At 50.5% G+C, this 26,663-nt stretch overlaps 1 protein-coding gene across 6 annotated transcripts in view; it reads left to right on the top strand.

The window, feature by feature from the left end:
• The window catches only part of LOC146287515 (unconventional myosin-VI-like), a 47,388-nt gene extending 21,051 nt beyond the window's left edge, over nt 1–26,337 (top strand). For 2 of the 6 annotated variants that reach the window (XM_084699488.1, XM_084699493.1), the window contains 24 exons: nt 1,064–1,221; nt 1,314–1,405; nt 1,710–1,782; nt 2,910–3,037; nt 3,153–3,248; nt 3,431–3,601; nt 5,240–5,278; nt 5,572–5,665; nt 8,381–8,511; nt 8,760–8,837; nt 9,294–9,423; nt 10,039–10,129; nt 10,705–10,849; nt 13,152–13,360; nt 14,430–14,508; nt 15,893–16,053; nt 16,266–16,307; nt 16,709–16,744; nt 17,811–17,849; nt 19,021–19,124; nt 20,557–20,688; nt 22,073–22,099; nt 23,437–23,655; nt 24,344–26,337. In XM_084699488.1, coding sequence (XP_084555614.1) covers nt 1,064–1,221; nt 1,314–1,405; nt 1,710–1,782; nt 2,910–3,037; nt 3,153–3,248; nt 3,431–3,601; nt 5,240–5,278; nt 5,572–5,665; nt 8,381–8,511; nt 8,760–8,837; nt 9,294–9,423; nt 10,039–10,129; nt 10,705–10,849; nt 13,152–13,360; nt 14,430–14,508; nt 15,893–16,053; nt 16,266–16,307; nt 16,709–16,744; nt 17,811–17,849; nt 19,021–19,124; nt 20,557–20,688; nt 22,073–22,099; nt 23,437–23,655; nt 24,344–24,543 — 2,674 coding nt within the window. In that variant the 3' untranslated portion in view covers nt 24,544–26,337. The remainder of the gene's footprint in view (nt 1–1,063; nt 1,222–1,313; nt 1,406–1,709; nt 1,783–2,909; nt 3,038–3,152; nt 3,249–3,430; nt 3,602–5,239; nt 5,279–5,571; nt 5,666–8,380; nt 8,512–8,759; nt 8,838–9,293; nt 9,424–10,038; nt 10,130–10,704; nt 10,850–13,151; nt 13,361–14,429; nt 14,509–15,892; nt 16,054–16,265; nt 16,308–16,708; nt 16,745–17,810; nt 17,850–19,020; nt 19,125–20,556; nt 20,689–22,072; nt 22,100–23,436; nt 23,656–24,343) is intronic. The other 4 variants (XM_084699490.1, XM_084699489.1, XM_084699491.1 and 1 more) reach the window with 4 other exon arrangements.
• Nucleotides 26,338–26,663: the final 326 nt, after the last annotated feature.

Raw genomic sequence — 26,663 nt, 5'->3', positions numbered from 1 at the left:
CTTTAGACATTGAGAGAGTGAAAGAGAGTTCAGAAGTGTCATGGTGCCCCTCCCACACACCCACTTGTTGGCAAACAGCTACGGGCTTATTGACCTCCCCATGCTAACCTCCCCATGCTAACCTCCCCATGCTAACCTCCCCATGCAGGTTTCTCCAGGTCATCTTAATGCTTATTTAAACTAGCTATTGGGCCAAGGCTGTCAATTCCACCGACAGCTGATAAGATGCTGGAGAGGAAGTTATGCAAGGTGAAGAACGAGAACACTTGGAGGAGATGCACAGGAGCAGCACTATTAGCGTCATGTCGCTTCAGAGTCCTCGGGTTTGTAAATGACAGGGGACTCAACCCTCGGCGTTTCAAATGTTTAACTGGAGATTCTTTCCGGAAAGGGGTTATGAATTATACATGCATGGCAGTCTATGCAGAAATGTGGAAAGGGGATTGGTGGTGTGTGTGGAGGGGTTGGGGGGGCGTGTCTGTGAGTGCTTAAGATATGTCACCTTTAACACCACTCAGTGCTTGGTGAAACTCCACAGGGTTGGTAGAGTTAATGGATGTGTCTGGCCTCGTCAGTCCTTAATCATGTCTCCCATCAGAGGTAGACCAGGGCACAGCCTGGTCCTATCTGGTGACCCTCCAGTGGAGAGGGCTGTGTGCACACCAGGGTTGTGTCTATGGACGCCTGGCTTAAGTGCACACCAGCCATGTATTTGTGAATTAAAGGGCAAAATGTTAAAATGCTTTTTCAGAACCTTTTGAAGCCCACAGGGGCTGAATGATTGACATGTTCCTGCTTTAGAGCGTCTTTGTGGTCAGATTATATTGAATTTAGAGTGTCTCCAGAGGCAACACCCCTGTTGAGGTGGTTCTTAGACTTTGTAATTGTGTTACGATGGGTATTGCACCCCAATCACTCCCCTCCCAACTTGTCAATAATGCAATTATCTGCTTGGGAAGCCAAGCAGGCCTGTGGCAGTTTGTACTGAGCCCTGGTCCAGGCCTCACAGCTTGGTGCAATCACCCCAACCCTCTTGTTATGAGTTATCTTTTCCATCTGGCAGGGTGCCTCTGAAGGTGGAGCAGGCTAACAACGCCAGGGATGCCCTGGCCAAGGCCGTCTACAGCCGCCTGTTCGACCACGTGGTCACCAGGGTCAACCAGTGCTTCCCCTTCGACTCTTCTGCCAACTTCATCGGGGTGCTTGACATCGCAGGCTTCGGTATGTCCCCTCTGTCTGAGAGGCTGTGACGTTGGGCTGAAGAAGTTCACGTTGTTGGGGTTTTTGACTCGTGTGCGGGTTTTCTGTTCCAGAGTACTTTGAGCACAACAGCTTCGAGCAGTTCTGCATCAACTACTGCAACGAGAAACTGCAGCAGTTCTTCAACGAACGCATCCTGAAAGAGGTAAGTGCTTTTACTAATTATTATCTTACGTTAGCACTGCTGTCCTGGCTTTCCAAAACATAGGTATCACTACAGCTGTTAAAAATAATAAAATAAAGTTATTCCATCACTTACATTCCAATTATTTTCTTTTATTGGGGTGGAAACATTTGTGTTGCTTGGATTATATAGAAAACAATCAGTTAGAGCTTGAATTTCAGCCTTGGAGGTCCCTGGATCCTAGAACGACCCAATGAAATACTCAAATCTAACATTATGATCCTGAATGTGGACGCACAGCCAAGCCTCTCTGCCCTCTCTCCAGGAGCAAGAGCTGTACCAGAAGGAGGGACTCGGGGTGAACGAGGTTCACTACGTCGACAATCAGGACTGCATAGGTCAGTTTCTGCTAAAGCACCACTGTTCCCTCCAGATGACTGGCTGCTTTTCACTGCTCTATATTCATTCAGCAGCAGAGTGGTGAGGGTGGACTCGATCGTTTGTGTGTGTGTGTGTGTGTGCATGTGTGTGTGTGTGTGTGTGTGGGAGACAGCAGAGTGGTTTCTCAGTGTGAGGGGGTCAAACACCCGAGCGAAAGAATTCTCGTTTGTGGAGCTTTTGCGTTGTTACCTGGACAACAGAAGTAGAGATTGCGAAGGGGGCCTGATTGATTGAGCATGTGGAGGAGCACATCTAAACCCCAGCCTTTTTGCTGTGCTGCTCCCACAGCGAGAACAACACAAAGGCGTGGAGGTGACAGGGGTTGAATGCTAGCTTTCACTACGTGCCCGGCTCCACATAATGGGATCCGAATTCAGCCAAACACCTTTCAGTTTGCAGAGTTCTCAGTGGAGCCTGCTCTGTAGGTATTGGCCCAGAGCACACACCCTACCTTGAACTTCACCAAGTTATCCATCACACCAAGCCCCCCCCCCCTCCAAAACTAACTCTTAATATGCGTGTGGGAGCTTTCAGCCTTGTTCAACATCATGGTTTTGTTGTGTCACAGTAGGTTGACATTGATCTCCAGAACAATGTCAGGCACTGTAAGCTTTTGCAAATGTGTTTTAGCCAGTGTGTGCTCTCTGCAGGTGTCTGATTTGCACCTGTTCACAGCACAGTACATGTGTGCGGCCCTCCAGTCCTTCCAGCTACAGCATGTGGGCGGTTCACCGCTCTGTGCTTAGATGGATTCTCTGTGTTATAGATTTGTGGTTAGAGATTCATTTTGCTCTCAGCTATTACTTGAAAAGTGTCCTAATTAAAATGTTCTTTGTGACACTATTTTTTTTATACGGAGCAGTTATAGGTCAAGAAGATACTATTTATAAATGACTTTTCTTTATTAAACTTAAATGTAGTTCTGGACAGGTGTGTCTCCTATAATTGGAACGTGTTTGAGGGCCCAGAGTTGTTCACAAATGTGTCCTTTGAGCAAAAACACCTGTAATATCGTATGTTATTTCTAAGCCCACGCTGATTGCATTAGCTGAATAGCCTGTTGTGATGCTCTCTGTTCTGTCAGACCTGGTGGAGGCCAAGCTGGTGGGCATCCTGGACATCCTGGATGAAGAGAACCGCCTGCCCCAGCCTAGTGACCAGCACTTTGCAGAGACCGTACACAACAAGCACAAGAACCACTTCCGTCTCACTGTGAGTCTCCGCAGCTGTTCTCCAGCTCTGAGGCATCTGCACACTGAAGTATCCACAACTTCATCTTCATTTGTCCTCTTATGTATTTCAAAATCAGTGTGTGTGATCCTCTCAGGTGCCCAGAAAATCCAAGCTGGCTGTCCACAGGAACGTGAGGGATGACGAGGGCTTCATAGTCCGACACTTTGCAGGAGCCGTGTGTTACGAGACGGTAGGCTCGCGACACAGCCTTCGCTCTTCTCCAAACTTCTATACCGTGTGTCTCCTCCCAAACTGGATCAAACCCATCCGCTCTTTCAGCGTATTACACGTGGAATATAATCAATAGCTGTAAATGACAATTGAATCCCACCTGCAGTCCTTTTCAGGAAGTGTGAACTTGTGACTTTGCAGACCAAGTTTGTGGAGAAAAACAACGATGCGTTGCACATGTCCCTGGAGTGCCTGATCAGCGAATCCAAAGACAGGTTTGTGAGGGAACTCTTTGAGAACTCCAACAACACCAAGGACTCCAAGCAGAAGGCTGGAAAGCTAAGCTTCATCAGCGTGGGGAACAAGTTCAAGGTGAGCCAAACGGCTTTTAAACCCACTTCCTCACACATCACTTCAGGATGCAGCTTCATGTTCATTCAAAAATGAATGAGAACAGGACGAGAACATGAGTTACTATTATTAAGATTTCACAGCTTCCCTGCAAGTGTAAGTTTTGCGTTGGGTAATGCAATATGTGATACCCGCTGGGTATGAATATTAATGGTTGTTAATGTCGGCACTGTTCTGCGAACATTAACATGACTGTGTGTAATATAGACACAATGGAATGAGGTAAAATTGTTTCTGATAATTGGTTATGTTATAGATGTTATAAGTTAAATATAGAGGAAGTGTACCTTCACCTTTCGGCTGAAACTGTTTGGAATTCATACTGTGTGTTGAACGACAGCATAAATCTTTTTCTGCGTGGAGCGCGGCTGCGATCTTAAGACTAGGGGCCAGGGTGTGTCTAGCTGTGAGACATTCAGGAGCCTTTGATAAATCACCTCTGTGCTCCTCTGCCCAGCCACTCGACCACAGTGACATTCTGAATTCTGGCGACCCAAGCTCAAGGCTGTTTATTGGTCGCACTGAGTGTCATTTGGCAGGTCACCCCACCAGCCAATAACAAAACAGTCTGCCATCAGACTTAGAAAAGGTAATATAGACAGTACTTACTGGTATTAGCTCTCTGACCCTGACACTCCCCCGTGAAGGGTTTGTCTGTGTCTGCTGAGCCGTACCATCCGTTGATGTGAGAGGTGTGAGAGATGTGAGGTTTGGGTGCATGTGAAGGTCACAGGAGGCTCCTTTGAGGAGCCAGTTCAATATCACTACCTGCATAGCACTAGACACAAAGCGTCTGAAAAGCATCATTATCTGTCTGTATTCCAACGAGACGCACCTGTGTTTGTTTCTCACCTGTTTGGATGCACATCGTTATTGTTGTCGTTGTGGTTTTGTCAAAGTGACACTTTCAATATCCCTCGTGGTTGTAATGTACTGTTACCTGTCAGTTTGAGTTTGACTGGACTCCCAAAGCCAGGGGAATGAGGAATAAATATGCATGTTGGCTGTGAGCTGGCCTATTCCACCTGTTCCTGGAGTCTGTCTCTAACAGTGTTGCCAAAAAGATCCCACCAAAAGTTGCTAGTGGCTCTCTGAAAAGCCGCTAAAAGTCACTAGATTGTGTGATGACTTCATATATTGGGTCAACCTTTAGATCGGTAGATATACTAAGTAAAATTACAGATCTCATTCTATAAACAGCCTACTTCTATCAACTCTAAGAAAGGCAAACGGGACGTTATTTGAAAGTCAGTAAAGATCAATAAGTAAGGGATAATGCCCGAGAGGTGTCCAATATCACTTGATAATGGACGATGTGGAGGCGTGAACTGTCCGACTCGCATCCCGCAGAGTGGAATTCTATTGCTATGGGTATTTTCCCTTCTCATAAAGTTGAACGGATTTGATTGTGAAGCAATGGAAAGATCGCTGGACTAATACACCAGTCATGCACTAATATTTTGATCGCAAATGTGGGGGGGTCCAAACAACTTTTTTTTTAAGTGAGGGGGACGAGACCCCCCCCCCCCGTTACATTGCGGCGACTCCCATGACTGATGGTCTCTTAAAGAATATTTTTCTCTCATCTCTTTCAAACAGACCCAGTTGAACATTCTTTTGGAAAAACTCCGCAGCACGGTCAGTACCGCCCCAGTCACCCAGCCACCTTGGTTAGCCCACAGGTCTCGTAGCTCTACGTCCCTTTTTTACACAACTTCATTGATTCCACAGGAGGCACACCGAGGACATAACGCCATTTTGTCAACACCTTAAATCCTAATAGAGGCCCATGCAGTTTAGAGCCTGTAGTTTTTCATAAAGAGCTGTGTCCCCATCTACATATTTTAACAGCCACACGTCTCCTCTCTTCCCCTCCTCTCTTCCCCTTCTTGCTCCCCCTCCTCTCTTTCTCCCTCCTCTGTCCCTCTCAGGGCTCCAGTTTCATCCGCTGCATCAAGCCCAACCTGAAGATGGTGAGCCACCAGTTTGAAGGAGCCCAGATCCTGTCCCAGCTCCAGTGTTCAGGTCAGTCAGAGAGCTGCTGCAGTCCAACACCCACCCCAGGTCCCCCAGTCAGACCAGCAGGGAGTGGACCAGTCAGACCAGCAGGGAGTGGACCAGTCAGACCAGCAGGGAGAGGACCAGTCAGACCAGCAGGGAGAGGACCAGTCAGACCAGCAGGGAGAGGACCAGTCAGACCAGCAGGGAGTGGACCAGTCAGACCAGCAGGGAGTGGACCAGTCAGACCAGCAGGGAGTGGACCAGTCAGACCAGCAGGGAGAGGACCAGTCAGACCAGCAGGGAGTGGACCAGTCAGACCAGCAGGGAGTGGACCAGTCAGACCAGCAGGGAGAGGACCAGTCTGACCAGCAGGGAGAGGACCAGTCAGACCAGCAGGGAGAGGACCAGTCTGACCAGCAGGGAGTGGACCAGTCAGACCAGCAGGGAGTGGACCAGTCAGACCAGCAGGGAGAGGACCAGTCAGACCTGGAGGGAGTGGACCAGTCTGACCAGCAGGGAGAGGACCAGTCAGACCAGCAGGGAGTGGACCAGTCAGACCAGCAGGGAGAGGACCAGTCTGACCAGCAGGGAGTGGACCAGTCAGACCTGGAGGGAGTGGACCAGTCAGACCAGCAGGGAGTGGACCAGTCTGACCAGCAGGGAGAGGACCAGTCAGACCAGCAGGGAGAGGAGCAGTCTGACCAGCAGGGAGAGGACCAGTCAGACCAGCAGGGAGAGGACCAGTCAGACCAGCAGGGAGTGGACCAGTCAGACCAGCAGGGAGTGGACCAGTCAGACCAGCAGGGAGTGGACCAGTCTGACCAGCAGGGAGAGGACCAGTCAGACCAGCAGGGAGAGGAGCAGTCTGACCAGCAGGGAGAGGACCAGTCAGACCAGCAGGGAGAGGACCAGTCAGACCAGCAGGGAGAGGACCAGTCAGACCAGCAGGGAGAGGACCAGTCAGACCAGCAGGGAGTGGACCAGTCAGACCAGCAGGGAGTGGACCAGTCAGACCAGCAGGGAGTGGACCAGTCAGACCAGCAGGGAGAGGACCAGTCAGACCAGCAGGGAGTGGACCAGTCAGACCAGCAGGGAGTGGACCAGTCAGACCAGCAGGGAGAGGAGCAGTCTGACCAGCAGGGAGTGGAGCAGTCAGACCAGCAGGGAGAGGAGCAGTCAGACCAGCAGGGAGTGGACCAGTCAGACCAGCAGGGAGAGGACCAGTCAGACCAGCAGGGAGTGGACCAGTCAGACCAGCAGGGAGTGGACCAGTCAGACCAGCAGGGAGTGGAGCAGTCTGACCAGCAGGGAGAGGACCAGTCTGACCAGCAGGGAGTGGAGCAGTCTGACCAGCAGGGAGAGGACCAGTCTGACCAGCAGGGAGAGGAGCAGTCAGACCAGCAGGGAGAGGAGCAGTCAGACCAGCAGGGAGTGGACCAGTCAGACCAGCAGGGAGAGGACCAGTCAGACCAGCAGGGAGTGGAGCAGTCTGACCAGCAGGGAGAGGACCAGTCAGACCAGCAGGGAGAGGAGCAGTCAGACCAGCAGGGAGTGGACCAGTCAGACCAGCAGGGAGTGGACCAGTCAGACCAGCAGGGAGTGGACCAGTCAGACCAGCAGGGAGAGGACCAGTCAGACCAGCAGGGAGAGGACCAGTCAGACCAGCAGGGAGTGGACCAGTCAGACCAGCAGGGAGAGGAGCAGTCAGACCAGCAGGGAGTGGACCAGTCAGACCAGCAGGGAGTGGACCAGTCAGACCAGCAGGGAGTGGACCAGTCAGACCAGCAGGGAGAGGACCAGTCAGACCAGCAGGGAGAGGACCAGTCAGACCAGCAGGGAGAGGACCAGTCAGACCAGCAGGGAGAGGACCAGTCTGACCAGCAGGGAGAGGACCAGTCAGACCAGCAGGGAGAGGACCAGTCAGACCAGCAGGGAGTGGACCAGTCTGACCAGCAGGGAGAGGACCAGTCAGACCAGCAGGGAGTGGACCAGTCAGACCAGCAGGGAGAGGACCAGTCAGACCAGCAGGGAGAGGAGCAGTCAGACCAGCAGGGAGTGGACCAGTCTGACCAGCAGGGAGTGGACCAGTCAGACCAGCAGGGAGAGGACCAGTCAGACCAGCAGGGAGTGGACCAGTCAGACCAGCAGGGAGTGGACCAGTCAGACCAGCAGGGAGTGGACCAGTCAGACCAGCAGGGAGTGGACCAGTCAGACCTGGAGGTGGAGGGCTCTCCCACACAGCATAGTGTTCCATGCTGCTGCTGATTCTCAGACTTTTGTCCTAGACCTACATGAATGTGTGTGGTGACCCACTAGGGACACTAGAAGCCAATCTTACCTGACAGCTTTTTAAACTTCTTTTCTTTCTCGTCGGCTGCCTTCTTAAGGCTGCAAGGCAAATTTCTCCAGTCTTCCTGTCTCATTTGCATATTCAATTTACCGTGGTTTAGTTCAGTACCCTTGGAGATATTTCATCCACAAAAAGTCAGTAGACGTGACATGTATTCCTCTGCTCTGTAACCCTGATAACAAAAATATCATGATTGGACTGTTTATTTGACGTGGAAAGATTCAAACACATTTGACAGTTGTTATGACAAATCAAGAAGGGAAGTAGATGGACAGAGATGTATTTCGTCCTTTTAAGAAATTCGTTCTATTTCATTCAGCAATACCCTACAAAACATGTGTGTGTGGATGTTCTGTTCCCCCTGCTGTGACCTGCCTGTGCCCTGGCAGGTATGGTGTCGGTGCTGGACCTCATGCAGGGCGGCTTCCCCTCCAGAGCCCCCTTCCACGAGCTCTACAACATGTACAAGCAGTATATGCCTGCCAAGCTGACCCGCCTGGACCCTCGCCTGTTCACCAAGGTGGGCGACCCCGAGGCTCCCCTCCCACAGCCCCACACAGCCACCTAACCACTCGCTATTCCAGACACCACAGACCACCACAGACCACCACAGACCACCACAGACCACCACAGACCACCACAGACCACCACAGACCACCACAGACCACCACAGACATCACAGACCACCACAGACATCACAGACCACCACAGACACCACAGACACCACCATGTTTATTCAAAGGAACTGTGCTCATGTTTTGGCTGCAGGCTTTGTTCAAGGCATTAGGGCTGAATGAGAACGACTACAAGTTCGGTCTGACCAGAGTGTTCTTCAGGCCTGGGAAGGTAAGGCGTTCAGACTGCCAGCTCTCTTAAAAAAAGAGGTTGCTGTTTCCTAATGTTGAGTTGAGATTCATTTTGGCAGAGGAGGTAAAAGTCTAAGCTATATTTTTGATAATAGACCAGTGCTAACAGATGGAGTATTCATTTATATACATATGAATTATTTATACTGTAGTGTCTGTGCTTTTTTGTAACATCGAGCGGTGCTTGTTGTGGAGTACACCAGACCAAGCCCATTGTGAGAACTGATGTAACTTTGACACTGGACCCAGGGATGAAATTCATGAATACATGAATATTTGGAATCCTTTGTTGTCAAGCTGATAGTTTGAGCCACCGTCAAAACCTGTGAGTCGGTGTCTCTAACTTCTCTGGACACGCCTCCCTCACCTCCTTCACCTGTCCTCCGTCTCCTCCTCCACTATCTCCTCCACTATCTCCTCCTCTGAATTCCACCAGTTTGCAGAGTTTGACCAGATCATGAAGTCGGACCCTGACCACCTGGCAGAGCTGGTGAAGAAGGTCAACCAGTGGCTGATCTGCAGTCGCTGGAGGAAGGTGCAGTGGTGCAGCCTGTCAGTCATCAAACGTGAGTCGGCTCAACCCCCCGGCGTTTGCCCCCCGGCGTTTGCCCCCCGGCGTTTGCCCCCCGGCGCACAACACAGCTGTTAAACGGGATGATTCTGACTTGAGCCAGGTCACCTCTATGTGACCCAGGCACCAGTCTTAGAGCACACACCCTGCTCACGCCAGGCATGCTGGGAAGTCTGCATTTAGTCCACAGGCTTGACAGACTGTAATATCTCTATTCCATGTCACACCCGACTTTGAGGAAGGTTTTCCATCTGGTCTGGTGTCTCTGAACATTGCCAAGGTATAGGCCATAGTAGAGTCTATGCCAGTCCCAGCAGGTCTGTGGGTGGAAGGCCTTTAAGCTTCTCTTTCCCTTCCTATACCTCTCATAACATTTCTCTCTCTCCATCCCCTCTCTCTCACTCTTTCTCTATCTCTCTCTCTCTCTCTCTCTCTCTCTCTCTCTCTCTCTCTCTGTCTCTCTCTCTCTCTCTCCCTCCCTTTCTCTTTCCCCTCTCTCTCTCTCTCCCTCTCCTCTCTCCTTCCTCTCTCTCTCCTCTCTCTCTCTCTCTCTCTCTCTCTCTCTCTCTCTCTCTCTCTCTCTCTCTCTCTCTCCTCTCTCTCTCCACAGTGAAGAACAAGATGCTGTACCGTGCCAGTGCCTGCATCAAGATGCAGAAGACGGTACGCATGTGGCTCTGCAAGAGGAAGCACAAGCCACGGTGGGTGTCCTCTCCTCCCTCTTCTCCTTCTCCCTCCCTCCCTCTCCTCCCTCTCCTCCTCCCTCTTCTCCCTCTCCTCCTCTCTCTTCTCCCTCTCCTTCTTCTCCCTCTCCTCCTCCTCCCTCCTCCTCCTCTGTCTCCTCCTCCCTCTCCTCCCGTCTGCTTCCTTCTCCTTCCTTCTCCTCCCTCTCATCCTCTCTCTCATTATACACCACTTTCACAGCTCAGCAGCGCCAGCCTGTTTAACAATCCTCACATGTATCGCCACAGAGACCGCCACAGCGTGCCTTGTGGCTTCTTACCGCTTCTTACCTTAGTGAAGCTCCAGGAGACTTGTGATGATAAACAACACCAGCCCAGGGGAGGGGAAGATGGCGGGGAGGGGGGGTTCACCGGAGAGTTTTTGTCTGATCTGGCAACCCTCAATCTGGGGCTAACGGCGTGTGTCATTATTTGGGTGTGGTGTGTGTCTGTGTGCGTCTTTTGATTGTGCTTTTGATTGCGTGTGGCTGTCTGTGAATGTGTTGGATGTTTTTGGGGTGTGTCTGTGAATGTGCGTCTGCGTCTACTAACAGGATCGACGGGCTGGTCAAGGTGCGGCATCTGAAGAAGAGGATGGACAAATTCAACCAGGTGGAACTGAAGGAGGGCAAACAGGAGATGGCCACCCAGATCCAGGAGCTGGATGCAGCTATCAGCAGCCTCATGGTCAAGATCAAAGTGTGTGAGACGGCAAAAGCACCTCCTCTTTCTGCTCTTCACTCGAGTGTCCACATAGAGTTAACATGTATCTGTTGCGCTGAGCCACACATTCTCCACTCACTCCAGAACACTTAAAGCTGCGTCACGTCAGATTACAGGAAATGACGAGGCCTTCTGTTACTGTTAGATAAATGAATAACTAGACACGCTTCACCATAAGCATTCCACAAGTTATTTGCGTTCCAGAATAAATACCTGAAAATAAACGTTCTGATGTTGGATGAAGTGCTTTTTCCCCTGCTGACAGATGGCAGGTAATGATGAGGAGCTCAGACCAGACTATTGACTGTTGGTGCCTCGGGGAGGCGATGCCTTTATTAAGGCCACTCTCCCTCCCCTCCCCTGCTCTCCCTCCCCTCCCCTGCTCTGCCTCCCCTCCCCTGCTCTGCCTCCCCTCCCCTCCCCTCCCCTGCTCTCCCTCCCCTCCCCTCCCCTGCTCTGCCTCCCCTCCCCTGCTCTGCCTCCCCTCCCCTGCTCTGCCTCCCCTCCCCTGCTCCCCCTCCCCTGCTCCCCCTCCCCTGCTCCCCCTCCCCTGCTCTGCCTCCCCTGCTCTGCCTCCCCTGCTCTGCCTCCCCTCCCCTGCTCTCCCTCCCCTCCCCTGCTCTGCCTCCCCTCCCCTGCTCTGCCTCCCCTGCTCTGCCTCCCCTCCCCTGCTCTCCCTCCCCTCCCCTGCTCTGCCTCCCCTCCCCTGCTCTGCCTCCCCTCCCCTGCTCTGCCTCCCCTGCTCTGCCTCCCCTCCCCTGCTCTGCCTCCCCTGCTCTGCCTCCCCTGCTCTGCCTCCCCTGCTCCCCCTCCCCTGCTCTGCCTCCCCTCCCCTGCTCTGCCTCCCCTGCTCCCCCTCCCCTGCTCTGCCTCCCCTGCTCTGCCTCCCCTGCTCTGCCTCCCCTCCCCTCCCCTGCTCTGCCTCCCCTGCTCCCCCTCCCCTGCTCTGCCTCCCCTGCTCCCCCTCCCCTGCTCTGCCTCCCCTGCTCCCCCTCCCCTGCTCTGCCTCCCCTGCTCCCCCTCCCCTGTTCCCCCTCCCCTGCTCTGCCTCCCCTCCCCTGCTCCCCCTCCCCTGCTCCCCCTCCCCTGCTCTGCCTCCCCTGCTCTGCCTCCCCTGCTCTGCCTCCCCTCCCCTGCTCTGCCTCCCCTGCTCCCCCTCCCCTGCTCTGCCTCCCCTCCCCTGCTCCCCCTCCCCTGCTCCCCCTCCCCTGCTCCCCCTCCCCTGCTCTGCCTCCCCTCCCCTGCTCCCCCTCCCCTGCTCCCCCTCCCCTGCTCTGCCTCCCCTGCTCTGCCTCCCCTGCTCTGCCTCCCCTCCCCTGCTCTGCCTCCCCTCCCCTCCCCTGCTCCCCCTCCCCTGCTCCCCCTCCCCTGCTCCCCCTCCCCTGCTCCCCCTCCCCTGCTCCCCCTCCCCTGCTCCCCCTCCCCTGCTCCCCCTCCCCTGCTCTGCCTCCCTTGCTCTGCCTCCCCTGCTCTGCCTCCCCTGCTCCCCCTCCCCTGCTCTGCCTCCCCTGCTCCCCCTCCCCTGCTCTGCCTCCCTCACCACAATCCACGATTCTGCATTCACACAAATAGACTTGGTTTGGCATGGCTCTAGTGTGGCTGGCTCCTTCTCTTCCCAGATGTCATCCTAGTCCTCATCCCAGTCACTGTCAGCACCGCACAGCAACACTAGCTTCATTATAATCACAAGCCTCCGAGGGATACTCGTTTTTCTCTTTAGTTTTCAGATGTCGTCCATCTTGTCTCCAAATCCCAAATAAATGAATTGAATTCGTTGAGTTCCCTTGCACCTTGTTTATTAGTTTTTCTAGATTACAAATACATTCTGCAGGGGTTCCGTGAGAGCCAGGGTTGCCAGGTTAGCTGGAGTCACACATAATGTGTGTTTGTGTTAGGAGGACAGGTCCTGGTCGGGCAGACACAGCTGTGCTACCAAGTTATACTTTTTCCATAAAAAGGTTCCATCGACGGCAGATGTGCATGAATATTTACGACCTGCAACACGTTTGCCCTCTAATTCGAAGCTACACCATGGCATGCAGAGTCTTAGGAAATGCAGCCAGATATGCAGGACTCTGATAAGGGATGAAGGTTGATCTGCCCAGCCAAGGAGAGAATTAGGAGTGCAAGTTAGAATGCATGACTGTTCTGTCTGTGGGTGTGGCCTGAGCACATACTGGCTCGTTGGGTCTGAGACCCCGATGGAGACCTGCCCACCACGCTTATCTTCCCCTCTGCTCCCCACCTGACCTTCCTCCTGTGACCTCTGACCCCTCAGGGCACCATCATGACCCGCATTGAGATTGACCACGAGTACAAGGCTCTGGTGACCCGCTCAGAGCAGCTGCTGACCGCCATGCAGAACAAGAAGAAGGAGGAGGAGGAGAGAGAGCGTCTCAAACGCATCCAGGAGGACATGGACCGAGAGAGGAAGAGGAGGGAGGAAGAGGACCAGAGACGCAAGCAGGAGGAGGAAGAACGCCGCCTGTGAGTAGCTGACCGGGGGGAGGAGGAGGGGGAGTGGAGGGGGAGGGGGGAGGAGGAGGGGGAGTGGAGGGGGAGGGGGGAGTGGAGGGGAGGGGGAGGAGGAGGGGGAGTGGAGGGGGAGGGGGGAGGAGGAGGGGGAGTGGAGGGGGAGGGGGGAGGAGGAGGGGGAGTGGAGTGGAGGGGGGAGGGGGTAGGAGGAGGGGGAGTGGAGGGGGGAGGGGGAGGAGGAGGGGGAGTGGAGGGGGGAGGAGGAGGGGGAGTGGAGGGGGGGAGGGGGGGAGGAGGAGGAGGGTGGGTGGTCAGGAGGACACAGAGAGGAGCAGACACGCTTGTCCTTTATTAGGGTATAAAACCCTATTGGCAGAGGCGATGTGGCCCATCGTAACCGTCACATATCAGTACCTCCTCATTTCAGATATTAGAGACGGTGGGCTCGGCGTTATGAACCCCCAAGAGAGTTACTAACCCACACACTCATCTGCCTGATGACTGAAGGGCATCCGTTATGGAAACGAGTATTATGACAGAGGAAGGACGTGTCAGTGGGACCTCCATAAAGTCCTGACGTGGTTATACAGGGTTGTTCATGGAAGTCATCCAGGCTAAAGTGAATGTCAGGACTGTTAGGGAGGTCAGCGGGCTGTGTGCAGGCTGCTGGATCAGGGACTGGAGCTGGTTTACCTTCAGTGACCTGGGAAGCTCTGGGGCTGCTGTTGACTGATGGCTTACCTTGAGGAGCAGTCAGTCAGTCGCTGTGTGGACTCCATGTGCTCTCTATATGGGCTCCTTGTCAGTTGGAGATCTACATTCTGTGACAGGTCTCTTTCTCTTCTCTCTTTTTTCTTTCTCTTTCTGTCTCTCTCTCTCTCTCTCTCTCTCTTTCTCTCTCTTTCTGTCTCTCTCTCTCTCTCTCTCTCTCTCTCTCTCTCTCTTTCTCTCTCTTTCTGTCTCTCTCTCTCTCTCTCTCTCTCTCTCTCTCTCTCCCCCTCCCTCCCTCTCTGTCTGTCTGTCTGTCTGTCTCTCTCTCTGTCTCTGTCTCTCTTTCTTTCTTTCTTTCTCTCTCCCTCAGGAAAGCGGAGATGGAGCTGAAAAGGAAACAGGAAGAGGAGGAACGGAAGAAGATGGAGGAAGAGGAGAAGAGGATTCAGGTGGGTGACTTCCTGTGGGTCAGCTGAAGAGTCTGTCTGTCTGATGCTCATCCTGCTCCACTTTGCAAAGTTCCCTGGCAAGCTCTCTTCCTCTCTTTCTTCCTCCCTCTCTTCCTCTCTCTCTCTCTCTCTCTCTCTCTCTCTCTCTCTCTCTCTCTCTCTCTCTCTCTCTCTCTCTCTCTCTCTCTCTCTCTCTCTCTCTCTCTCTCTCTCTCTCTCTCTCTCTCTCTCTCCCCCATCATTCCATCACTCTGTCCCTGTGTCAGAGGGTTGTTTCTGTTCAGTGGGTTCCCCAGCTGCTGTTGGAGAGAGCTGGAGAGAGACTGACCCTCTGTCAACAGCAGCTTGCAGCGCTGTGAAGCCGGCCGTCAGATCAGAGGCCCTGCCCTGAGGCCTGCAGCCAGGGTGCTGCTGGCTGATATCCTCCAGATTACGCTCTCTGGGCACGCGTGCTCAGCAAATATTCATGAATTCATATTTTGGATGGTTTTAGGCGGCAGGAAACTGCACCAAAATTAGATTTTTTTTTCCTTTCTTCATTCTCTTCTTTGAGGGCTGAATTAGTTTCAACACCCGACCTTTCAAGGAGGATAGGGGGTATAACTCTTAAATTGGTCTCACTGCTGTATCTACTATTCACTTCCTTCTTAGATTTTGAAACAAGAATGAATATGCTATGCTAGCCTGTGGACTGTGGACTGTGTCCTAGTTCAAGCTGCCCGCCCCACTTCCCTCCCCTGAGCCTCTGGTGCCTCTGTGCTCCAGCGAGCCCCTGGCTGATCTCCAGCTGACAGGCTCTCCTGGACACAGCGCCTCCCAGGAGAAAAGCTCATTAGCAGGGGTCTGAAGAGGCCCGCAGCCCTGCATCATATCCCCCTGCCTCCAGGGCAGGGCCCAGGCACCTGACACTGAGGAACCATATGGTTAGGGAGGGGGCGTGGCCGAGGGCAGGGCCCCCCAAGGGGGAAGAGACTCTTCTGAACCTGCTATTTAGGCGGGGGGGGGGGGAAGGAGAGAGTGTCCTTATTGTTCTCTAACATAAAGAGACCTCACTTTGTGTCCCTTCTGGGTGAGGAATTGCTCTGTCCTCAAAACCGAGTTTCTGGTGCCCTTTGTGAGTTTGGTTGGCGGAGACTGAGTTATGGAAGAGTCTCCTGGCTGGGTGAGTACATGGACTAGGCAGGCGCATCAATCATGCTGCCGGCTACACACACCTCCGTGAGTCCCTTATTAGAGTAAAGGAGCACCTTACGACAGGGGAGGCAGAGGAACCAGCTCAGCCCTTCTTGCCTGCCCGTCTCCCTCCCTCATCAACTGGGGATGAGGTGGGTGTAGATGTGTGTGTTTGTGAACTAACATTGTGTGTGTGTGTGTGTGTGTGCAGGCGGAGATGGAGCTGCAGATGGAGGCGGAGCGTGAGGAGGAGGCGGCGCGCTCCACCATCCTGGAGCAGGAGCGCAGAGACAGGGAGCTGGCCATGAGGATCGCCCAGAGCGAGTCTGAGCTCATCCCAGAGGAGAGCCCCTACGACGCAGGCCTGCGCAGGTACAGCCCACCCGGGGCAGCTGAGAGAGCACAGGGCTCTGGAGTCCCAATCACCACCACGGACAACCCAGTCTTACCGATTCTAAGCAGTGATCGGAACACTGACTTTTGTTAATGTAGTTCCTTTAAAGGTGTTTTGGAGAGACGGGCTGGTTTCTCTTCTGAGTGTGTGTGTGTGTGTGTAACCAATGTCTTCTGTTCTCTTCTCCCAGTAACGGCTCTTCGGGTGTTCCAGCGTCTCCAGAGAGAGCTACGTAAGAAGAGATTTAACCCCTTAATCCCATCCCCACCTGCCCTTCACCACTCACCCATTACCACCCCGCATGCTGTTGCAATCTGCCAGATAAACCGCAAACTTGAACCGTGACAAAGGCACACTCAGGAACAAACAGGCAGGATGACTGTGAACGTCTATCTCGGTCAGAGTGGCTTGTCTAGTTTATTTTTTCAGACATATCTATGCCTTCCCAGTTCCCATTCAGAATGACGTTTTTCACAAGGGGCCTGATCTGTCCTTAATCTGACAGCCTTGGAATGGTAATGACCCATTCTGGACCGACAGAGGACAGGGGAAATCACCCTCTCCAGTTCCCCATTGGCCCACTCACTGTATGCTGAGTGCAACGTTGTAATCCTGTTCTCCTCTCGTTTACAGCGCTGCTGGAACTCAAGTCCTCAAGAGCTTGACCATGTAGGTTCAATTCAGGCCTCCGTTTCTCAATCCTCCTTCCAGCACACCCTCACAGAGAGCTTAGTTCAAGTAGAGACTCCATACGTGAAAGTTCTTAAACCAGCGCAGTATGTGTGTTGTTAAGACATAAAGTTACATGCACTTTTGAATTAGGTGTGTAATGCACTTTCTTCTGGCAAGGTGCAAATGAGTAGTCCTCTCTGACTAATACCCAGTACGTCATAGCACTTAAACCAGCGGCAGACACACAAAGACCTGCCCTTCACATCCTCTCTCACACTCTCTCTGCATCTCCCATGAACTGAACTGCACACAACCTCAGCAACACCAGCTGGATGTTGTCCTCAGGGAACCACATCCTCTCTCTGCACTCTCTCTGCATCTTCACTCCCACCTCATCTGCACCTGGAATGCGCTCTGTAGAGTAGTGTTTATCAAGTATGCCTGTTCTCTCAATGCCGTTTCAGTTACTTTCCACATTTCTACTCTTCTACAGCCTCACCTTTTCCCTAGGTAATATGCTCTCTCATCAGGTAATCACCCCCCAAAAGAATCATGTAGCAGACAGAACCGTTGGGCCCAGGTTTGTTTCTGTTAGGACTAGGGACAGGTTTCTTGAGAGGCTTTTAATGGAGGAGATGAGGGTAAATATAGAACGCTTGGATGCTTAAATCAACAGGAGTGATGAGTTTAATCAGCGCAGCCCCAAGGCCCCCCACGATGGGATGTCGGCAGCTTAGCGCCTCCTGCTGTAGCTACGTCACGCCTCACAAGCCATATGTCACAGCGGTGGGATTCCGTCACCAGACGGCCCCCTGGGAAGTGTACAGGCACAGAGCCTTACTGGTCAGGGAGCGACAAGGAGGAGAGAGTGTGTTACCTTCCTAGGTCAAACACACACGTTTCTGACTGAGTGTTTTCCTCTCTGCTGCGGTGGTTTCCTCTGTGGGTGGTGGTTCTGTGTGCAAATTGTGTTTTATTTTTGGTACCGCTGTTGACAGTGGCTTAGCAGTGACATTGACTGGCATTCTAACTGCTGTGTGCTGGAATCACCATGTTCTTTTAGGGAGGAAATGGCCAAGGAAATGTCTGAGCTTCTGGCTAGGTGGGTAGCTGTTCCAACTCACTCTCCCACTCGACCGGCACTGAAATCTGTCCATCTCACACCATCTCTTCAGATTTACACTTTCTTAAATTTTATGATTGTGGTTGAATTTGTGACATTCATGACGTGTAAATCCGCATGATTCTAGAATCATTGTAGTAACAATCAATACTTTATTTCCGTGAAATGTGATACAATATAACCCAATTAATTCGCAATTCAAATGAGCAACAATCTAAACACAACAAAGAGTAAGTGCGAGCGGCGTGCGTAGACAGGAGGAAAGTGCCATGTGCCAACTGTGGAGGCGTGTCCCTGTGATGACAGGGCCAAGTGTTGCTGCAGCCACCACAGCAGCTTCTATCCCCCAGGCCTCACCACCTTCCGGCCCTGTCACCTTCACAGCAAGTGTGAATGAGTGACATGTACCTAGAGACCACGCACACACACCAGTTGACCTCTGGAACCACTCACTGTGTTTGCTGCTAATTGGCTCATGCTACCTCAGACTGCCTGAGTCACATGGCGACAGGAAGTTCTGGCCAGAAGGGGACTGTCCCGTTAGCCCAAGGTTACAGCTTTGGGAGCTTCAGGGAACCCAGAATAGCCCGCTGTGTCTGAACAGTTGTACTGGTGAAGAGGCCCGGCCAGCCAATGGGATTACAGAGTGAAAGGCCTTCGGTGGTAGGAGGCCCGCCCTTACTCCACGTTGTTCTAAACGGGGCAAATCCCTGTCGTGGCTTAATGAGGGCTGTGAGAAGTACCTGTCTGCTGAGAAACACAGGCCTGTGGACAGGCTCACAGCCAGAGAGGAGTACCCTCAAAAGGCCAATTATTGTATTTCAGCAGAATGAGTACTGCTCTGAAGAACCTCCAGATTGTTTTCTCCCCCTATTTCTCCAACAACAAATCCACCCACGCAATGGCCCTCATTACAGTCAAGCCACCCCCTGAAATTCTCCATCTTGTTTTTGTAGAAAATGCAAAGCTTCACCTTAATTCCCAGCTTCCCCCAAACTACCACCCAATTAAAATGTCTGTTTGTACCCTGAGGTGAAAGTCACGTGACTCCTGAGCTTTGTGTCGTCCCTGCTCTTCCCATTGGCTCCCTGCCAGCACGGGGTGTGTTGTGGTAACCCCCTTGTCCTGTTTGTGTGTGCCCCCCTCCTAGAAGCCCCCAGGTACAGGCCACCAAAGCTGCCGCCGGCACCAAGAAGTACGAGCTGAGCAAGTGGAAGTACGCTGAGCTGAGGGATGCCATCAACACCTCGTGCGGTGAGAAGCCTTTTGCTTCCTCCCTCCATGGACCAGTCTAAGATCTGTTAAGCTGTGAGACCTTTGGGGGAGACAATCCTTAGGGAGGAGGCAGTTAGGCAGTTAGCAAACATCTGCACGTTTTGTTAGGTGCCTGAGGGGTTTCTGCTCTTTAATTCATTAGCGCAACATGACTGTTTCATCAGCGGTTATCGATTTCGGCGTAATCTGCTGTCGGAACAGCGCTGCCCACAGTTCTGTTAACGTCGGATCGCTAGGCTCGTACTCATCCAGAGAATGATGGAGGCTGGAGCAGCAGGTAGAGAAGGCCGACGGCGGCAAGGAGAAGTCTTCTCGTGAGCTGACCCATGAGGGCACAAAGAAATGATTAGTTTAGCAGTTAACAGGCCAGCAACCACCTGCCTACCAGGGAGACCAAGGGCCATGACCACAATACAGATGAAGCTCTGTCAATCTCTCACCACTGCTGCCAAAATAGGCACAGTTGGAGAAAAAAAATATACAACTTGAGTATTTTTACCCAGATCTATCTTTTGATTAATCCTCTGTTGGCACTTTTCCAAAGCATTAAGATTAAGGTGCAAGTTTCGCTCTTATTAATCAAATTGTCATGATGACATTATGAGCCTGTCACCAAGGGGGCCGCCAGGAAGTTTGGTCCCCACGAGAGAAAAAAAAGAGTTTCTAATTTCTGTTTTTTTTTTTTTTTTTTTTTTTGGGGGGGGGGGGGCCCTGTCAGTCAGGGGAAAAATTACATTTCTGCATTGTCTGACGATCTCACATCTCCATGTCACTCGTCTCCGTGTGTCTGGAACACTAAACAGCCAAACAGAAGGCCTAGCGGGCACAAGTCCACACATCCTTCACTCAAGTAGAAGTCGGAAACTCATGTTTAAAAAGACTCTGGTAAAAGTTGAAGTGCAGGTTTTACTTTTTCACTCAAGTTAAAGTAAAGAAGTATGGTCTCAGACATATACTTGAGTAAAAAGTAGCCTACCTGTTGGACCTCACATCATACTAATAGGTTACATTAATACAAAAAGACACTATAGACGCAGCACATTCGCCAGGAATCTTTTTTGACGCTAACTCCCTCTCTCATCCATAACGTAACTTTTTTTTCAAGATTATTTTTTCAATCTTTCCAAACTTTTCTTGTAAACCTTTTTTGAGCCTGGTTTGAAAATTTAATAAATTAGAAAGCAACCTACAGATATTTGAGTAAAAGTAAAACGTTGTCATAAATGGTGAAGTAAAGTAGCGTAGCCTACCGATGCCAGAAAACATCTACTTTAGTACAGTAACTAAGTATTTATAGGCTCCTTCCCATCTCTGCTAGAGGGTTGTCACAGTGATAAATGCCCAGGCGTCAGGGACGATAACCCCAGGTATCTGTTCCTCACTGTAACCCAGACCTGCTCTAACCCCACAGACATCGAGCTCCTGGCAGCCTGTCGTGAGGAGTTTCACCGCCGCCTGAAGGTCTACCACGCCTGGAAGTCAAAGAACAAGAAACGCAATACGGACACCGAGCAGAGGGCCCCCAAGTCAGTCACCGACTATGGTGAGACCACCACGCATCACCTGTCTTTAAAGCAACGTGACCACACTGTTAGGCCCGTTCAAAGACAATAACGAAAGGCTATATAACTATAACTGTAACTATTAGGGGTGGGAATCTTTTGGTACGTCACAATTCGATTCGAAACGATTCTTGGGGTCACGATTCGATTAAAAATCGATCTATTTTTTGCGATTTTTAATGGAAAAAATTGTGAATCGCTTAAAGACGCAAATTAAATGTGAATAGTTTTTTCCCCCACCCCTACTAACTATATTTAAGTCCACACTAACCTCGGCAATAAGCTTTTCAGCAATGTCATCTGCCATTCTAAATGCGCGGGCGCTTTAAATTCTGATGGATTCTGATTTGGTTGTCAGTGTTTTATCGTTTATCAGCTGAATTATTTCATTTTCCTTTTTTTGGGGGGGGGGGGGGGGGGGGCGTGATGACAGCGATACCGTTCTGCTATATAGTTGTCATTATCGTTGTGGTGTGTGTACTCTGGGGTCAAGCTTCTCTTTGTTTAAGGAAGTGTAACTATGGTGATGGAACTAGGGCCCATCTCTCTGTTAAGGTCTTAGTTGGCAGACAGAAGTGAAGAAGCAGCCTAGTTGTGCTGTTACCTTTACATTGGGAGGGCTCCAGTGGCCACGTCCCCTAAGGCTGACCTTTCTCCATTGTTGTGGAACGCGCTCACGCTCGACTGGACACGGAAATGGGTTCTCCGGTTCTCCGCAGACTGTTCCTCATTTACATTTGCAATGCGTGGAGTCGTCATGACGACAAAGAGCTCTTTGCTCTTTCCCCCTTAGCAGACCTCAGACACACTTTTATGCTTCTGTCTGTTTAGACTACTGATTGGACTGTGTTCCCATGCACGCACACACACACACACACACACACACACGCACACACCATACTCATCCATCCATCCTCTCTCTCTGTCTCTGTGAGTTCAGTCACACTGTGAACATTGACACAATGACAAGCCATATGTGGAGGAAATGCTTGCATATTCTGGGATAATTTGCACTAATGTTAACCATTTAGCTCCTTTCTCTCCCTGTACTGACAGCAATTCCTCCGGTGCTCCATCTTATCCATTCAAGAGAAATTACACAGACCAAGAGCACATTTTTTGATAGATATTAGTTTGATTAGTATGGCACCATTAGCTATTATAAAACTGGTGTTTTTACTGATGGTGTTTATGCACAAGGGGAATCATATTTATTTTCTACAAATGTACGTTCCTCTTTATAGTCTTCGTCACTGTTAAGTTAATTTTTCTTTGTACTTCTCCATAATTACCGTGATTACACTGTTTCCACTGTCCTACGTGTGTTGCGTGTGTATTTGTGTAACCAAGCATGTTTATTTTCAGATACTCCTTCACCTGTGAAACAAGCATGTAAGTGGTACTCCACAATGTATCACTACTAACAGCCCTTCTAAACAAAACCTTCCACTAACCATGGGACATGACAAGAGATGGGTTATTATGGGTTATCGGTACGCTCTCCGTCAAAATAGCTTTACTTAACATTTTTTGGGGGAAAAAGGTGATCGTTATTCTAATTCCACATGAACGGCTGTTGTTGAAATTAATAGTTTCCATTTTTGAGGCATGCCGGTTCTGATAAGGCGGTATACACAGCAGTCGTTCTCAGCCAATTCCAGTAATTAGATACGGTTCTTTGTGGCAGTGATCGACTGGAGACATGATCATTAGGCATGTCGAGTCGTTCAGAAACTGAGGATGCTTAGAGGGGGTGGTGAGCCGCAGCTGTTATGGATGTGGAATACATGTGCAAATTTAAAGCAGCAACCTGGAGGTGGGAGGGTTCAGGGCAGTCTGTCTAAACTGTGCTGGGGTGTGGGGCGGGTGTCAAGGCATAGGTGGGAGCGTGACACCAGGAGAAGTCTACACGCTGATTGAAAGAGAAACTCCTAAGAGACTCTTCAGTTGAGCAGAAAACTGGAGGCATTTTCTGCACTTAGAGATGGGTTTCTGATTGAAGGAAAACCATAAAGTGAGAACATAAAATGCCAGTTGAAACACTGTGTGAAGTACATCATGATTTCAGTCAGTTTGGTTGCTGGAAACCGAGGAAACTGGTGTTTGTAGTGCAAGTAGTATTTTGGCATCCAGTCTGCAGATTTAGAGTTTGCATTTTAAGTGCATTTGTCAAGGAGGCCTCAGTTCAGTCTTCTGTCGGTTGCTACGTCTTTGTGTTGCGTCGTGTGTATGGGGGGGGGAACGTTTTGAATGGTGATGGGATCCAAAAGGTGTTTTCTTCTCAGTTGATGCCATAACCTTTTTATTTGCTTTTGCTATTTCTTGTGGAAGGATTATGGGAAGAATTCATCTTCTTGATGGAGATAGAACAGTTTCTGAAGATGTGGTGGTTGGAACTGCTATGCTGCCTAAACAAGCTTGAGAACGCGTCCCTGTCTTCCCCTGTACTGCATAGAGAACCCTCTGGAATCCCAGCTCAATCCCTTATTTGTTACGCTCCACTTTGCATATATATGCTAAATATTGTATTTAAATGTTTTGAGAGGAGATTTAAAGCTCTGTAACAAACATGTGCCATGCTTCTTGTCGTACTGATTTGCTCTCCCTTTGATCAGAGCCTCTATGATCTCTACTGACCCCCTCCACAAGCTATAGCTGCTACCCTCTCCCTCCCACCCTTCCCGTTGGCCAAAGACTGCCTCATACCACCTCTCTCCGCCCACTCACAGCCCAGCAGAACCCGGCTCCGCCCATCCCTGCCAGGCAGCATGAAGTGGCCATGAACAGGCAGCAGCGCTACTTCCGGATCCCCTTCATCCGGCCTGGGGATCAGTACAAGGATCCCCAGAACAAGAAGAAGGGCTGGTGGTACGCCCACTTTGACGGGCCCTGGATCGCCAGGCAGATGGAGCTGCACCCAGACAAGCACCCCATTCTGCTGGTGGCAGGTTAGTCACCCCATCCATCCTGCTGGGGGCAGGTTAGTCACCCCATCCATCCTGCTGGGGGCAGGTTAGTCACCCCATCCTGCTGGGGGCAGGTTAGTCACCCCATCCTGCTGGGGGCAGGTTAGTCACCCCATCCCGCTGGGGGCAGGTTAGTCACCCCATCCTGCTGGGGGCAGGTTAGTCACCCCATCCATCCTGCTGGGGGCAGGTTAGTCACCCCATCCATCCTGCTGGGGGCAGGTTAGTCACCCCATCCTGCTGGGGGCAGGTTAGTCACCCCATCCTGCTGGGGGCAGGTTAGTCACCCCATCCATCCTGCTGGGGGCAGGTTAGTCACCCCATCCATCCTGCTGGGGGCAGGTTAGTCACCCCATCCCGCTGGGGGCAGGTTAGTCACCCCAAGGTCCTACACAGGGCAGAGGCATGAAGTTAGAGAACACATAGAACTGCGTTCTCTAAGTAAGAACTAAGTTAGAACTAGTTATGTTAAGTTAAAACTGTGCTCTAAGTTAGAACTAAGTGTTTTCAAAGTTAGAACTGTGTGTTCTCTAAGTTGACAAACTGTGTTGTGTTATGTTAGACCTGAGTGTTCTCAGAGTCCAAGCTTTAAGTCAGCTGAGAGGAGGATGTCCTACATGTCATCTTACCAGCAGCTGCTCCTGTGCCACTGATGGCTTGCTGTGTGCAGGGAAAGATGACATGGAGATGTGTGAACTGAGCCTGGAGGAGACGGGTCTGACCAGGAAGAGGGGGGCGGAGATCCTGGCCCGGCAGTTCGAGGACATCTGGGACCGCTGTGGGGGGGTCCAGTACCTTCGCAGCGCCATTGAGAGCCACCAGGCCCGGCCCACCTACGCTACAGCCATGCTGCAGAGCCTCCTCAAGTAGCTGCCTGCCTCCAGCTCCCACCATGGGCCACACACACACACACACACACACACAGCAAAGGGAAGAGTGCGCCCGCTAACTGGACCCACACAGCGTGCAGTCAGGAATACTGTTCCATGTTCTGACTGGGTGCACTGCAGTCATGAAAGAACTGATTTTTGTTGATTTGTCTTTTGTTTTTGTTTAGTTTTTGGGGGATTTTGCTGGCTTGGAATGGTCTTGTGTATTTGAGTTTGAGGAAGGGGGTGTTGCAGTGAACCCTGCAGAAGAACACATGCATCCAGTTTTTATTTGTCAGGCAAATGGGTTGTTTTCTTTAATATTTCTACAACTCTTAACTATGAGGCCTTACATACTACTAAATAGGGTAAGTTGCTGAAAGTAGGAACTGTTTCAAAGCTGCCTCCCCAAAAAGGTTGAGAGTATTAATTCATAGATGTTTATAATAATTCATTTCTGATTACACTACAGTCTCCTTCTGGTCTCTGCTGGCTTAAACAGCTTGTTGATAATTCTACTCACACTTTAGCTGTTTACATAGTTTTCATATAGTTGTTTTTCAGGACAATACTTGCACAAGGAGATTGAATCTCTGTTCTCTCTCGTGACGCGTTCTCTGATTATTTTCAGTAACTGCACGAATTATTAATTTCCAATTAAGACATATTTGACAATACTGTAAAATTAGTTATCTCGTCTTTCAAACCAAATGTAATTTGATTTAGTTGATTTGTTCCTTCGGTCTTCATTATTTGTTGGTTTGGTCTTATTTTTCAAATGTGTGATTAGATTTTTCATGCTAATTAAAAAGATGTAGAAAAAACGGCTGGTTCCCTGTACATGAACCAGTTGGGAATGCCATTTGGGGTTTGGTCGTCACAGTTAATTTTGCCTATTGTTTTTGAATAATCTACACACCATTTGGTTTCAAATGTTGCTAAACAAAGATGGCATTTACGTGTATTAATCAGACTTAATTGTTGGAATGTTGAACTACTAGATGTGAATCATGCATACCATGAGATATTCAAGAGTTACTAAGTTGGACCAAATGTGTGAGTGCAGAAATCAGCTGTTACCAATTACTGATTGGTAAACTGATAGGGAGAGTATGAAGCTAACAGAGTTCAGTACACAGGTAGCCTGTCATGGAAACCCTCTCATTAGACATGTACGGTACACAGTACATATTTTATATTGTATGATACAAAGAGAGTGTAATGTTTCTAATGGAATGTACACTTTTATTTTCAACACTTAAATCTTTCTACTCCAACATCCAAGGGATCGGGCACATACATCTCTGTTGGATTCAAACGGTTCTTTGCGTGCTGTAAAGTTAAGCAATAATCTAGTCACGCACACACGGCTAAGAGGAGAGGGACGTCCTTTGTCATAAACAGCGACGCTTTTAAGAGACAATCTCCTTTAAGACTAGAACTACTGTCTTCAGGTAAGGCTGATAGTCGTGATGTTCCCTAGCTTTTCATTCCCTTTGACGCTTATGCGAAAAGGCGATTTGGTTGTTTGAATGCGTGAGATCTAAACACTTACGCTGTGTCTGAGACATGTCTTCAGTTAAGACCTGCTGTAAGTATTTATTTATGTACCACTTGGAAACATAGAGTGAAGTGTACTACTGTGGGATTTCCTGGAATCACCTGTACCGTGCAACAAAATGACTGGCTTTTCTCTGTATCTCAACACACAATTACAATCATTCCTTGTATACTGCCTTTTCACTGTCACTTTTCTAATGCTGATCTAACGGATGAAATAAATGCATTCCATGTTTCTCTCTGCCTCTTAACTCTCCTACCAAAACACAATTTTCAGGGTGACATCTCTATAGCATCATATAAGCCTGTTGTTTGGTGAAAACTCAAGCGTATACACAGTAGCATGACAGTACTTCAGATCCATTTCTGCACGCATACAGACAGGAAATCTGACCATATGCATCACCCACACAGATGGGCTGTGCTTGATGTTTACCACACACCCACCACCAACTCATTCTTGCAATATAAAACATTTCAGTTTGCCTAAAGTTCTATTTATATGCATGTTTTCCAAGCTGTCCGCTACACAAAAATAGATCTCCACACATATGTACAAAG

Source organism: Hypomesus nipponensis, chromosome 6, assembly GCF_054491055.1.
Source record: "Hypomesus nipponensis isolate SF chromosome 6, ASM5449105v1, whole genome shotgun sequence".
Taxonomy (NCBI): domain Eukaryota; kingdom Metazoa; phylum Chordata; class Actinopteri; order Osmeriformes; family Osmeridae; genus Hypomesus; species Hypomesus nipponensis.
This window is presented reverse-complemented; position numbering and strand designations above follow the sequence as displayed.